This window comes from Brachypodium distachyon, chromosome 5, assembly GCF_000005505.3.
Source record: "Brachypodium distachyon strain Bd21 chromosome 5, Brachypodium_distachyon_v3.0, whole genome shotgun sequence".
NCBI lineage: Eukaryota > Viridiplantae > Streptophyta > Magnoliopsida > Poales > Poaceae > Brachypodium > Brachypodium distachyon.
In genome coordinates, this window is record NC_016135.3 from 13,625,485 (window position 1) to 13,640,434 (window position 14,950).

The 14,950-nt window shown below is 42.1% G+C and overlaps 3 protein-coding genes across 3 annotated transcripts; 2 read left to right on the forward strand and 1 right to left on the reverse strand.

The window, feature by feature from the left end:
• Positions 1-727: 727 nt before the first annotated feature.
• Positions 728-5,297, forward strand: LOC100830066 (uncharacterized protein At4g26450). Its single transcript, XM_003579712.4, has 4 exons — positions 728-2,941; positions 3,686-3,866; positions 4,114-4,162; positions 4,846-5,297. The coding sequence occupies exons 1-4, from the start codon at positions 1,035-1,037 to the stop codon at positions 4,896-4,898; spliced, it is 2,190 nt and encodes a 729-aa protein (XP_003579760.2). The 5' UTR covers positions 728-1,034; the 3' UTR covers positions 4,899-5,297.
• Positions 5,298-5,589: 292 nt separating this feature from the next.
• On the reverse strand, positions 5,590-7,815 carry LOC100830374 (protein GrpE). The gene is made up of 3 exons (XM_003579713.4): positions 7,562-7,815; positions 6,741-7,202; positions 5,590-5,982 (listed from the first exon to the last, which is right to left on the reverse strand). Exons 1-3 carry the CDS (start codon positions 7,754-7,756, stop codon positions 5,779-5,781), a joined length of 861 nt encoding a protein of 286 aa, XP_003579761.1. The 5' UTR covers positions 7,757-7,815; the 3' UTR covers positions 5,590-5,778.
• A 1,991-nt stretch (positions 7,816-9,806) lies between these two features.
• On the forward strand, positions 9,807-14,948 carry LOC100830993 (F-box protein 7). The gene is made up of 11 exons (XM_003579715.3): positions 9,807-9,968; positions 11,355-11,441; positions 11,545-11,651; positions 12,204-12,320; positions 12,396-12,492; positions 13,221-13,294; positions 13,755-13,808; positions 13,896-14,000; positions 14,076-14,134; positions 14,218-14,428; positions 14,540-14,948. Exons 1-11 carry the CDS (start codon positions 9,956-9,958, stop codon positions 14,597-14,599), a joined length of 984 nt encoding a protein of 327 aa, XP_003579763.1. The 5' UTR covers positions 9,807-9,955; the 3' UTR covers positions 14,600-14,948.
• Positions 14,949-14,950: the final 2 nt, after the last annotated feature.

The following is a 14,950-nucleotide window of genomic DNA, read 5'->3' on the forward strand; positions in this document are numbered from 1 at the left end:
TATTTGTTTTCTTTTTTCCCTCAAATCCCTAATTTGTCAATTTCATAGCACACCACCGATTGGATTATTGGTTTGGTCTCTTCCCATCATGGCTAGAGTACTCGGAGGTGATACATATCTTGGTTTGGTCTCTTCCCTTGCCCTTTTGTGTGTCAGATACTAGCTTTGAAAGACCAAAATCAGCTACCTCTGCTGTTAGACTTTCATCCAAAAGTATATTGGTTGATTTTATACCCCCGTGGATAATAGGTGGATTTGCAAGGTCATGGTTTGGTCTCTTCGCATCACGGCCAAATATCGTACGATTGAGAACAAAATTTTGCGTTTTCTTTTAGCCTGGCCCGCCCATGGATTTGTTCGTAGCTCCGCCGCTACTTAGACTAATAACATAACCATGTTACTATTTTAAATTACTTCGCACTATGACCTTCCTGAGAAATATTATTACATGAAATATTTGTTTTCTCACCAATCAAATTCAAACAGGCTTTATTATCATAATACTCCTCCTAATCTGCAGTGGCTTCCTGTCAAGTGATAACCTCTTACTGTTCAGCCGCAAACATCATCTTGTCTACTCCCCGTGCTGTGAAGCGTGTTCAGCCTAATCAACAACCGGACCACAATCTCCGCACGGGGACCCGAACCTCACTGTCAAAACGGCTCCACACATTTCTCCCACAAGGCCACAACCGAAACGACCGGACCGCAAAACAAATCAGAACTTCTCGTTTGACTCCTAGACATCTCCTTCCGGGCTACTCGTATTTACGAGTTATCCTAATTTCCTCCTCCTCTTTCGTCGCAAAAGCTGAACGAACACGTAGCTCCGGCTTCGGAGACCCCAAATCAAATCTCGAACCGCGGCTCCGATGGCCCGGCGCACCACCGCCGTCGTCCAGCCGTGAGTCCGTCTCCCCCGGCCCAGGGTTCGTCCGATTCCGGCGCGCGATTTCTCGCATTCTTTTTTTTTTCTCTTTGGTCGCCCCATTTTCGGTTGCGTGATCCCTGTCGTGCTGCATCTGCTCCCGCGGATGGATCGGGGGCAGCAAGGCGTCAGCCTGCAGCGATTCGACCAGCCCCGGATGCAGTACCAACACGGCGGCGGCGGCGGCAACCGCAGCCGCATGTCGCCGTTCGCGCGCGGCGGCGGCGGTGGCGCCTACAGCCGCGGTCAGAAGCAGTTCTACCAGCCGCCGCCTCCTCCTCCTCCCATTCCGGCGGGTCCGTCGCGGCAGAGCAGGTACGAGGTGCTCATGGAGGCCGGCCGCCTGGCCGCCGAATACTTGGTGGCCAAAGGAGTGCTCCCGGCTGCATCCTTGCAGCGCGGCGGTGGCGGTGTTGGTACCGTTGGATGGGGCCAGATGCCGCCTCCGCCTCCATTGCCGCAGGCACTGGAAGCCCCTGGGTTCTATGACTCCCGCCGGAATGGTCGGCGGCGGCTCGATGACGAGCAGAGTAGTCCTAACCCCCGCTCTCGGCGTAACCATGGTGGTGATTACAGTGACAGTAACAATAGTGACTACAATGGAAGGGGGAAGAGGAAGTTTAGGGCTTACAATAGGAATTCTCAATGGGGCAGGGATAGGGAGAGGAATAGGGGTTACTCGGATAGCCGTAATTATGATGATGGTGAGGAAGAGGATGGCGCTCCTGGGTATAAGAGGGATCGGCGAGGAGGTGGTGTGATTGATGAGGTTGGGAGTAGCGTGTCAGGGGTGGCTGGGGAGGGACAAGCATCAAAGGTGGAGGCTGTGGGGGAGTCTGAGTTGGAGGATACTGGGTCAAAGGTGAGCTCCAGCAGTAATGTCAGGAAGGATGCTGATGCTGTGCAAGAGGTGCAGGATGACAATGAAACTAATAAGATGCAGGAAGACTGTAAGGTGTCAAATTCAGAGGTCGCGGTGCAAGGAAGGAATGATGAGAGTATTAGTAATAATGCTTCTTCTGGTATTGTTGAGGAGACGGAGATAACGCATCCACCAGTGCCCTCAGATGACAATGTTTCAGATGAGAAGCATGATGATACTACTGTTATGGATGAGAAGGCTGAAGATGACACTACTTTGGATGAGAAGGATGACAAGGCCTCAGATGCGAAGATGTCAAGTGTGGAGAATAATTTGGGTGATGATTGTAAGAATTTGCTGAACTATTGTAGTTTTGCAAGAGCCCCAACAAGACCACGGTCAATACTTGGACACAGGAATGGGGCACCAGCCCATAGACAAACTTCATTGGCCGAGCAGGCAGATCTAGTTCCTGTGATGGCGATTGATGAACAGGTAAATGACAGCACCTTGGCTGTCCAAGGAGACAGCAAAAATGGTCTTGTCTGCCTAGAACATACTGGCCCAAGTGTTGCTTGCGATCAAATGGTGGAACAAGTGAGACTCCAAGAAAATGTTACACAAGACGGGGTAGAACATAGTACAGCACAAGATTGTGCAGTTCAGGAAATTAAGGAGCACAATGGACTATCTGCTACATTGGCCTCTCATCATATCAGGGAAGGAGTGCAAATTTACAATATTGATACGCCGCCTGAAGATGAAAGCTTTATTGATTCAGCTGATAAAGGGAAAACAGTTAGTGTGGAGTTATTACCTAATAGAGGAGTAGAAGCTGTTGGCACAATGGAAGACGAAAAGCTTGATCAATCTAGCTCATTTAAAACACGTGATCTCAATCTGATTGGTAGCCCAGAGCTTGCTGAGATACGGAATGATCCTGGTTTGGGCCAATGCTCCAATATTGTGTGTTCAAGTTCAATGGATGCGCAAAATCAGCAGCATTTGGATTTTCAAGCAGTTGTAGGTAACACCACAAGTCATACTGACAGGTATGCCCAAATTCCGTTGGACCATAAGGTTGTCCAAGTTATTGATATTGAAGATGATTCGCCAATTGAACCTAGTGCCTGTGATACTTCAAGAGCAAAGTGAGTTCCTTTCTTCTCCTATCTGTCTGTTATTCCATTCTGCTGCTAGATACACAAGAGTGAACATTTCATTTCATTTTGGACATTACGGAATGACAATGACTGGCCTTTAAGATAGTACTTGTCTTGGGACTAGTTAACTTTATGCAATCATTTTCATGTAGCCAGTTTTTACTGGTAAGCTGGTCCAGTAATCAATGAAAACTTGTGATAGGTAAATAGGTTGCAAGCTATCCTGCAGTAGTCAATTTTTGATTGATTCCTGGCAAAATCTTTATGGCAGCTATCAGCAGCAACGCAAGGCATTTATTTCACATTTATGGCATTATCATAATGAGCTACTGATTTGCAGTCAAGAAAAGCATGAAACTTGTAGATATGGAATTTGAAGTAACTCAGCCAAAACAACAATAACCCATGACTGCTTTGTAAACCAGACTTGCTAGATATATTTGTGTAGCATGTGTTTTTGTTTAGGCACTATGCCATAGTAATGTTGTAGATGGGCTGGGACTGTGTGGCCATTCTCTTTCCGCTGAACTATGGTCTGACCATGGCTTGTGTATTTCTGCATAGTCCACTGGTCGGTACATGGGGTAACCATGTTAGATGCCACACCAATCTATGTCAAAGTTGACTCCTGTTATTAAGTCTCCTTGGTATTATTTATTTATCCATTATGGCTGCTGGAAATATTTTGTTTGCATTTATCTTCCTGTACTAATACAATATACTGTCTATCAGAAGTGAGATGGTATATTCAAACATGGATAATATGATTGACCCTACGGTGAACACCAGCATTCTTCCTGGTATGCAAGATGGTTATAACCTTGCAATTCCAGATTTCCTTGGTGCTGATATGCCATGCTATCCACCAATACAAACAGACCTTCATGCTGAAATGGGCCTAAATGGTTCAGAGGTGAGGGTTTCTGGTATTGTTAGTCATCACAGAGAACCCTACTCCCTCCGTTCCTAAATACTTGTCATGGTTTTAGTGCAAAATCTATGGCTAAATTTCGTGGGGTATTTAGTGCAAAATCTATGGCAAAATTGCACTAAAACCACGACAAGTATTTAGGAACGGAGGGAGTATAATTTATGGCTAAATTTCGTGGAGTCATCTTTCACATTCTTTCATAAGTAATGTATACATATTTTTTTTGCAGGTCATCACTGTCATGGATGATCCAATATATGGTTCACTAAGTGATATTGGTAATTCATACTTCTCTGCTTAACTCCTTCTGTGATTATGTTCTTTCATGTCTGTTTTGGTTTCTGCCTAACGTGGCCTTCGTCTAATTTATTTGCCCTGAAGGCTGTTGAAGTGTTGAAAACTTAAAAGACCACGAAATCTATGCTTAAGTGCTAATTTCTACTCCCTCCGATCCATAATAAGTGTCGTTGATTTAGTACAACTTTGTTATCCTTGCAACGTAGTCTTTTTGGACTTGGTATATCTTAGTTTAGACAAATAATCAGCGGAAATGCTGATAAAGGAGTGTGTCTAAGTTCACCCTAATTGGCAAATCACAACTATCTGTACAATTGGAAAGGGGTATCTCATCTTATGATCTCTAGCTTTACTTCGATCTGTATCTACGTAGCTCTATCATACCATTACCAAGTGAGCTCAAATATTCCTAAATGCAATCGGTTGCCAGAACTGCGGGTCATAGATTTGCATAAAATCATGAAAACCAAGCTTTCTCTGTCTTCAGTTCATTTTGAATTCCTGTTGGTTTCCTCACAAGAAAGAAAAGGAGGAAAGTGTTACTTAGTTTGTTGGAAATGCAGCATGCCGTCCATGGCAGTAGCTTGTCTTTCCTAAGCTCCTGTCATTGCGTTCCAATCTTGTCAAAGGCTGGGATGCAAATTTAACTATTTTGTGGTTTCAGGTTTTATGGAGGTTTGGGACCAGCAACCTCCAGACTACGAGAAATTCTTCTGATCCAGCACTGAAGTTTTGTTGCTGAAACTGTTCAGGAGTTTGGCAAATGAACACAAGTTGTTTCAGTATAGGGAGAAATAAACAAGTAGATTGCTGCTGATCACCTTCCAACACATTGCTGTGTCAGGGTCAGCAGCATCCCACGGACAAACACACGCTCACGCACAAAAATACACGCCCCTGGCCATGTTGGCCACTCTTGACTTCTTGAGGGCATGGTCTGCATCATCCAGTAGAGTAGACCCTCAGTGTTCTAGTCATTTGGACCTGGCGCCTGAGTGCCATAGAATTCGCGGAGTTGGCCATTTGGTCCCTGTTCGATAGTGTATTCATCCAAAAAATTGGACTTTTTTTGTATAAACAGTTTGATATGCAATACATAAATTTCTTCTTTCAACAGGATTCCCATGAGCAAGAATTGTGAACAGTGAGTTGCTAACGCAGTCATTTAACTGAGCAATATTGTGTGAACCTTGATCTGCTACCGAGGGTGAGTTTGGCATTGAGATGGATTATGATAATTCAGCGTTTTCAACCAGCTTGGCTAACTAACTTCTCCCTGATTTCGTGCGTATTTCTCTACAACTGATTATAAAATAAGTCTGGCGCAGCACAGTTCAGCAATGCAAACTGAGCCCAAGTTGTCTTGTTGACAACCTGCTGCAGCGTCACCTCACACCCCGCTAAAATCTACATAGAAGACAATCTAAATATTCCTTTAGGATACGTGCAATCACCACAAATGTACATTCCCATATCTGTTGATTCAAAAAGGACGTTTGGAATCTAAAGACTCCACTTCATATGAACAGTAAAGACAAGAGCTCCCAAACAATGGTGCTCTAGCTACAACGAATTGCTATGCTGGTTTCCAGCGGACTCAGACAACAGCATCCTCTTGGGTATCCTCCACAGGCTCCTCGGTAGGCAGGGCGTTCGAGTTTTGGTCACCAGGACCGGTAGAGACCTTCACGGTGGCAGGCCTCAGCACCCTCTCCCTCAGAAGGAACCCACGGTGGACTTCATGTGAGACGATCCCTGCCTTGAACTGCACAGATTCTTCTCGGGCGATAGCCTCATGGACCTTCAAAGGACAAATAGAAGGTATCAGCTCCTACTAATATTGCATATGATATCGAAGGGAGAGTAGCATGATCATGACCAAGTATTTCCAGGTGGATGCATTGTACGAAGGCAAATAATCAAACCTTGCTATGTACCCCCTCGGTACAAAAATATAAGACACATGTTTTCCAAGATTTAATTTGAGCAATGATTAGTCTAACTATAAGTGGATTATCTCATGCAAAACCAATACTATTGGAAAGTGCTGAACAAATTATTGGTCAAAGATAAATGTTTAAAAGCGTGTGTGCCTTATATTTATGGAGATGAAAAATATTTGTTGGGAGTACAATCAGTCTAGATGTTAGTAGTTAAACGCAAGTATTATTCATCCTCTTAATTCTTTTAAGAGCATGGGTGCTATTTCTACTTCTGTAAGGGTTCAAAATGCATGTTGAAGTAATTTGGTAGCTCAGCTAAACTCGGCACATGGCGTATATTAAATATATTTACAAGGCATAAATATTGAAGAATCATTTCGCCAACAGATTACCAACAATCCACTTGTTGAGATATGAACATACTGTTAAACTAAGATACCTACATCTCATCAACTACATATCATTAAACTACGTCCGAAACAAACCTAAAAATAATATCAATCTGCATGTGTTGATAAAGGAACAGAAAACCTTTAGCATGCTCACATTAAACCTTAAATCATTCACTCTGATGAAGTATGTAAAAATACGATTGTAGAAAAAAATGTATACTTACCAATGGATCAAATGGCTTGCCGACAGTTTCCACAACCCCCACCCCTAAGCCTTTCAATGTTTCTACTAATTGCTTGTATATGCCTTGATAGCTTGTGCTAATCTTCTGTTCTTTATCTGTCTCTAGGGTGAGCTCTAGATTTGCCTTCTCAAAGCTATCAACCAGAGGCAACAGACTTTGTACAAGTTCCACTTGTATATTCGATGTAAACTTCGCACGGTCCTTTTCAGTCTGCTTCCTGAAATTCTCTAGGTCGGCATTTAAGCGAAGAAACTTACTCTTCCCTGAAATTATTTCAGCTGTAATACTTTCAAACTGAGATGCTGCTTTACTCTTCTCTTGCTCCATGCCAATGATTGCTTTCTCAATGTCACTAACAACATCATCGTTTCCATCTAGAAAAGCCTTTTTGTATAGTCGAATCAGGTCATTCATAGGCGGGAAATCCTCCCCATTTACAATCTGCAGTAAACAAATTAGTTCAGTCAAACTTGATAAATTAAATCCCATCAAATATTCCTCCGTTCCATAATTCTTGTCGTTATTTTAGTGCAAATTTGAACTAAAACGACGACAAGAAATATGGAACGGAGGGAGTACATACATACAGCAAGAGAAATTTGGAGCTAAAAAAAGAGGTTCAATCTCCTCAATTTTCTTCTGCGGGAACAGCACTTCTCCTAAACAGCTAATCCCTGTGCCCGTCAACCAAGAAGAGGCCCAAAGAGGCGAACTGGCGAATTTCTCGACGAAACAAGCACAAGTCCAAACCTCGTAGCTAAAAATAGTGAGGAACTGAGGGTAGATCCCAAAGATCTCACCTTTGGGTCAGCGCCAGCGACGCGGAGCGGCGGCAGCGCGGCATTGGGGCGCCGGAAAGAAAGGAAAGAGGGGAGTGGGCGGCTGGATTTCCGGACATCAGGTAGGGCGGCGGGCACAGTTATGGTCCGGGGACGGCGGTAGGTAGGGTTTGCGGCGCCGGCAACGGCGGGATAGGCGCAGAAGGTTGCCGCCATAGTGGATACCTCTCTATCGTTTCGCTTCGGCGCTGTCTGGAAAGTACTGAGAACGCAGTGGTGAAATTATACGGTGCACCGTGCACGACGTACAGTCCACACTCCAGATTGTTCTGGCCGAGCAGAGATCTGCAAAAGAAAAATGTATTCTGAACTATAGTTTTATAATGTTTTAGATATAAGAAAAGTTCCTGCTTGTTCTCAAAACCTTTCTTCTATAATTTAACTCATAAATTTCAAGTAGGAGTATTTGCTACTCCTTTTCCTATTCGTTATTTTTTCAAATTAAACTTGTGTTTGTTGATAAATTTGATCGATGTCTCTTGTACTCTCTCCCATTCCTAAATTCTCGTTGTAATTCTTGCCGTCCTTTGAACTAAAACGAAGACAAGAATTTAGTAACGAAGGGAGTAGGCACGACCAACTATCTACATCTCACAGCAACTAACTGAGAACAAGAAATATGTGGGTTGCTCATCGTTGAGTCCATTCTACGGCATTAAAGAAAGATGACTTACGCGAATACATTAATTTGTAAACAAAACGGAATATCATGTACTCTACAACTAAAGACTTGACATAATCAAAATAGTGCCAACGAGTAAATTACAGAAAACAACCATATTAGTGTTAGGCTTTCAACCTTGTGCAATTTTTGGTGACCGTTACTAAAAATAACCACTTTTTGTGGCACGCCGGCCGTGACAAAATCGCACCAATTGCTAGGTTTAGAGTGTTTGACATTGATTCCGACGGGACTAGGCCACCTGTCGGGCCATCGTGGCAACATGCGAACTCCCCCACTAATATGACCACAAGTCAATGGAAAAATCGTAAATGGCCATATCCATAGGAAAAAACACACCGTCTTCACCACCTCTGGCGGCGGCGGGAGGCCCTAGTGGCACCCGTGCTCGCATTGGCCGTTGAGGGACAGCCCAAACGTGAGTCGGACCGCGAAAGCGAAAGTTCGCCATCGGCGTCCTACCCTCTACGGCGGAAACTACGAGGCCACCGCCAAAGGAGGTGGCGGTGGTCGTGGCGATGAGAGGGGGGGGGGTGCGGCTACTTCTACCGGTAGTAATGACGTCATTTGTTTTTTGCTATGGCTCTTTTTGGTTTCCCCTTGGACTTGTTGTGATATTAGCTGGAGAGCTCAGCTCTTGCCGTGCTGCCCGATAGGTAGGCCAGTCCTGTCGGAATCGGCGTCAAACGCTCCAAACATAGCAATTTATGCGACAGTCACCACGTGCCACAAAAGTGTTTTTTTAGTAACCATAACAAAAATGGCACCGAGTTGAAAACCTAGTCACTAGTGTGTTTGTTTTATGTAATTTACTCTAGCGCCGACACATAATTATGGCAGAAACTAGGATAACCAGCCTCGAAGTGTCAGGATTACCGCAAAACATACGATCTTAATCTTTTCTTTGTTTACCTATATGTCTAGGTTATCGTATTTTCCCTTAAAACATGAATTTTTAATTGATCAAAATATATAACTTAAGTTAGATTGTTCATCAAATATTTATCCTGGTGTGTTCTCTCTCTCTTTAACTATGACTTTTTGAAAAAGAGTTATGATGAATCATTTTTTGTTTGCAAAGAACTTTCTTTTTGTTTGCGGGTAAAAGAACTTTTAGTTTTACTCAAGTACTGATAATTCAGAATAAAAACTTCCAACTTTGCTTTTTAAGGATGGAGAACCGTGGTACTTTTGATAATTTGTTAGCTTGTCATACTTCCTTCAATTCTAAATTCTTATCGTGGTGTCGTGGTTTTGGTTCAAATTACCATGACATCACGATAAGAATTTAGGATCGTAGAGAGCAGTAAACCAGAAATAAAAATGGTCCGTCAGAGGATAAAACAAGTAAAATATGCTAGAAACATAATTACCACGATCCAGTTTACTGCCAACCTAGATTAGTGTAAATTTGCCGTCTAAGCGGTCACACACACATCACCTTGTACAAATCTGGGTGTACCGATCGGGTGGACCAGACGATTAGACCCCTCAAATTTGTGGCCGTAAATAAACCAGCAGCAGAACACAAAAACACGAACGATCCTCTCCGGAGGCCATGAGCTGAGCGCCTTCTCTCTTCTCCCCTCCTCGGACACATAGGATTCGGCGCATCGGCCCGTACGGACCTCCCCCGGCTCCCCGCTTCGATTCCTCCGGATTTCTTGCTCCCCATGGCCTCCCCAGGTATCTAGCCCACCCACTCCATGCGAATTTGTGGATTAATACGGTTAATTTTGTTACTCTACCCCGTTGATTTTATTTTTTCTGAAAGAAATCAGCCGTATTCGATATCCATTACGATCCCTGCTCCTCCGCGCACGGGAGATTGCCGCAACCACGAGCCCCCGGAACGTCGCAGCGATGAAGAAGCCCTTCTCAGCTTCCTCTCCCGTCCCTTCTTCTCTACCGGAGCAAATTTGCTTCTTCCACTCGCTCTCCAGTGCCCTAGCGCAGTCCACCTTTTGATTACAGATTGAATATCTCTGTAGCGCCGGTGATCCTCCACGCTAAATTCGCTGAGCTGGGCGTGGAATCAATGTCCCAACTAATTTGCTGTCGATTCTGTCTGTGTGTGCAATGATATAGTTGGAGCTTTCTCGTTCTCCTCTTTTAAATTTCTCTTGATATCCTTTTTATAAATTTGCTGCTGGATATGTGACCTACTGGGACCATCGTGGTGTTGACTGGTCATCATTGTTAAATATCGTTTCACCTTTACTGAGTAGTCCGATAGATAGTTTAACAAATTCTAAAAGCTTCCTTAGTTGGATCAAACTAATCAGATGATCATCTGTCACAGCACCAAATTGCTTGTAACCCCATTCCCATTATATTTATATTACCAATCTTAACAAAACACTGCCTAAGTCGGAATTAGGAAGCTTTTTGGTTAAGGGAGATGGACTACCTCTGCTAATGACTAGAACTGAGATGGACTGATGGACATTTGGAATATCGATGCCCTGAAGTGTTGGTATAGTGTTTGTTGTTACAAGTACCTCTACCAAGGGCATAATTCAAATCGACATTCTACAAGGCACATCGATAACATGGTGCAATGTTTTAGTGTTTTTTATTAGAAGTACCTGTACCAAGGGTTAGAAGTCAGCGAGATTCGACAAGGTCAGAAGGCACATTGAGGTCATGATGTGTCGTTGAAGTTGTTATTCTGTATCAAGAATTATAGAAAAAAATAAAGTGGCTAAACTAGGGTGCAAATTGCTTATGGAATTTGCAAGGTTTATGTTGTTCTAAAGCTTAGTTTTGGAATGCATAAATATATCTCATAATGCTGATTCTGATGTCGTGATGGAGTTAAGTTATTATTTGATATTTCTGTTGTGGTGGATTATGTTATCTTGAGAGTGGTGAAGGTGAAGCCGAAGCTGCAGAGATGGACCAAACATTCACTTAACGCTGCTAGTTCACTTATATCATAGAAAGTTCTGCGTGCAGTAACTATCACAGTCGCAGGCCTGTTTATTTTTGTTGCAGGATTTTGGATCAGTTCTCAGTTGTCACTGCTCACTTTGGCAAACTTACGTGATATGTTAATATCTTACCATGCAGAAATCTCCATTGATATCTGCCCAGAGTTTAACACGTTTGAACATTTAAGAAGCACGAGATATATTGCAACAGATAGACCATGGCTGAGTAAGTACAACTGAAGTTAAAGCTGGAATTGAAGATTGTTTGTCCCTTCTTGAATTGGAGATTAACAAGCTTTGTCCCTTCTGCTTTTTTATTTGCTTCACAGAACTATATGGAGTAAGAGTCCAGCCTGTATCACCATTCAGCAGTTTGAGCAGTTCACCTGATCTGGCACTCATTCACCAGTGCTTACCTGATGAACTGCTTTTCGAGGTGATGATTATATATTGACTAAGGACCAATTTTTTTTCATCTTTTGATCCATGAATTTTAAATACTGTGCTAATCATTTTCTGTTCCATTAGTAATTATGTACTTCTGTTCTCAGTATGTTCCGTTTAAAAATGCTGTCAAAGTTTTAAGACTTTGACCACTAATATAGAAAGAACTTTTTAGATTCGTGGCACGGAAATGATGTTAGTGGATTTGTTACAGGAGTACTTCTAGTTCTATATCTTTTTGCTAACATATATTTAGAAAAAATAGCAGCCAAATGTTTTTATTTGAGACCATTTAACATTTTAATCTCCAAAACAACAAGTAAAAAAGAAATGACGATTTATTTCCTTGTAAGTATATAAATATCGCTATGTAAGTGTCACAACATTAGCATGTATGGCATTGATTGACCATAACGTAAGTTTCTCTTTCACTCGGTACCTCATTCTATCATGACATCAGTGTAAAAAAAAACCTATTATATTATATCACATTGGTCAATAAATTTTGCTTTCGTTAACTGTTTTGTGGCAATGTTTTCAACAGATCTTTGCAAGAATGAGCCCATATACTTTAGGGAGGGCTGCTACTGTCTGCCGCAAGTGGAAATATACTGCACGAAATCCTACATTGTGGCGGAACGCTTGCCTCAAAACCTGGCAGGTTAGTGCACATTTTTATTTTAGTATTTGGTTTGCATAGTTTTTTCTCAAACATCTGATTTGTTTTCTATTAAAGAGGAATGGAACGGAGGCAAACTACAGGTTGTTGCAGTTGTTGTATGATTCTTCTTGGAGGAAAATGTGGACGCAGAGACCAAGAATTCGAAATGATGGTAAATATTCAAGAAGCAGTTCCGAATTTGATCATATGATATGGCTCAGTGAAATCATATTTATTCGAATAGACAAAGTGTTTTGAAGATTTATATCTTTACTTTTTAATCTGTTTAACCTGACCAGGTGTTACCTCAGAAATTCCGATTATTACCGATTTTTGCGAAATGGTCAGCATGAAAACAATGTAACTTATTAGGGGAACTTCCTTCATATCGTTGTGTCAGTTACTGTGCCATAAGTAAAAATTCTTGTGAAGTGCTCGTTAGATTCGCATCACTGTCTAAACATTTTTTTGTGTGTGTGCGCGCATCCGCTTAGCTTTGCACACTTTATGTTTTGGGGTGTCATGAGCAGTACACCGACACATACATGTTAGTATAACCTGCAGTGAGCAGGCTATTCAAGGTATATTTAGGTTGTTCAAGTATGCATTCATGTTTAACTGCTTATAGTGGTGGATTCTCCCACTCTTGTTGAGAAGCATCATTTACGTTTTTAGCACTTGTCCTAATGTATTCTAGAAAAAAAAAGTATTCTAGAAAACTTTGTCCTAATGCACAGATATAGTTGTAGTGATCCGTGATAAATACTTAAACTTTTAAAGGACCAGCTGAAAGGCATTCCTTTAATTTTTTCAATGTCGTGTTATTTCTGTGTAATTGCTAGAGCATTTAGTATTGTGGTTGTACTTTATACTGACTTTTCATACTCAATGCTTCTTCAGGTCTCTATGTTAGTAGGAACACATATATCCATACTGGAGTTACAGAATGGCAGTTCAAGAAAACTGTCAATGTGGTATGGTGGCACTCTATATGTCTTTTAGAACAAGGATTTTTTTTTGCTCAAAGGCATAACTCTAATCATTAATGATATATTATTGGTCTGGTGCATGCCTAAAAACTTAGTTCTTCATGTCGTTCGGTAGCTGGCTTGTTTTGCTTCCAGCATCAAGGTTTTAATTCCTGTTTTTAAGTTAAATTTCCTTTTGAACCTCGTTCTCTGTTATGAGAGTAATGGACTTCGGCCTCTGTGGCGGGTGTCTGGAACTTTTTAACTACTCCCTCCGTCCAGAAATAAGTGACTTGGATTTGTATGAGAATCTATACAAATCCAAATCACTTATTTCCGGACGGAGGGAGTATTATATTATTGAAATTTTTATTGTGGTGTTCATTAGTAATATTTGTTGATGCTGTCTACTATTGTTTCCTAGTTGGTTGCACTTGCATTAGTTATACTTTCCTTTTGGCTTCAGGTTTGCTACTACCGTTACTTGAGATTCTTTCCAAGCGGGAAGTTCCTGTACAAGGTGCCTATTTAAACCCTTTCTTTGGTCAATGATATGGTTTATTGTTAGTGAAACATCGTTTGATGTTCTCTTTCCTGCGATGAGCAGATTTCCCCACAGAAAGTTAAAGATGTTGTCAAGTACATGCATTTCCGAGCATCAAAAGGAGATTGTGTGTTTAAAGGTGACTACACACTATCAGGGGATGGCCAGGTGAAAAAAGATTAAGACTATTAATTCTTGGTACTATGCATCTTGCTAATTTTAGTTTATCTTTCCTGGATGCAGATAGAAATGGCACTCCTATATCCAGGGCATCGCTACACACTTGTTAGGATGCGCCTTAGGTATTTTGACTTAAAACTTCTGTATAGGTGTTGATAATGATCGACTGTTCCTTATCTTCAATTTTTGCATGAACATCCCGCAGGGTTAGAGGCACTACAATTGGCGCAAATAATAGGCTAGATGTCTTAAAGATCTTAACCACGGGGGTGAATGGAACTGAACTGAGAAACTGGAAAGGCAACATACTTGAACTTGTTGAGGGCTGGGGGGAGGATGAGACGCATGACCCAGACGTGCCTGCTGTTTCCCACAGCAGGGGTTTGACTCCCTTTGTGTTTGTTCCATTTGAGGAGGTATGTCATGCTGCTGCCAAGTGTGTGCTCTGTGCTGCACTATTCCATGGTGACAAAAACTTCGTTTCAGGGGCCAGCCGGACCTTGTGAACTAATTTCTTGCATTTCCAGGCTGATACTTCAGTGCTAAACTTACCAGTGGAGAAGATGGATTACTTCGTCCCTGGGTGAGCACCTCATGAAGACAGAGCACTATGATAGAGAATGGGGATGATCGATAATCTCATTCCAGGCTGGGTTGATGTTAGAACAAAATGTACATACTAGTACTTGTTTTATTTCCTTTTCTGGGTTGCAGGTATGTTGTTGCATCTTTATATGCTATGTATGTTGTTACTTTCTAGCGGGCCAGAAAATAACCACCATGTTTAGGGTGGAGGCATGCCCCCAGCCCCGCAACAAAGTTATGTGTAATTGGCTGGGAGGTATGTTGGCCTGGGAGGTATTCCAGGCTAGATATCATGAAGCCTGGACAAAGCTATGCATAATTGCCGGTATCAATCGTTGTCTATTTGAATAATT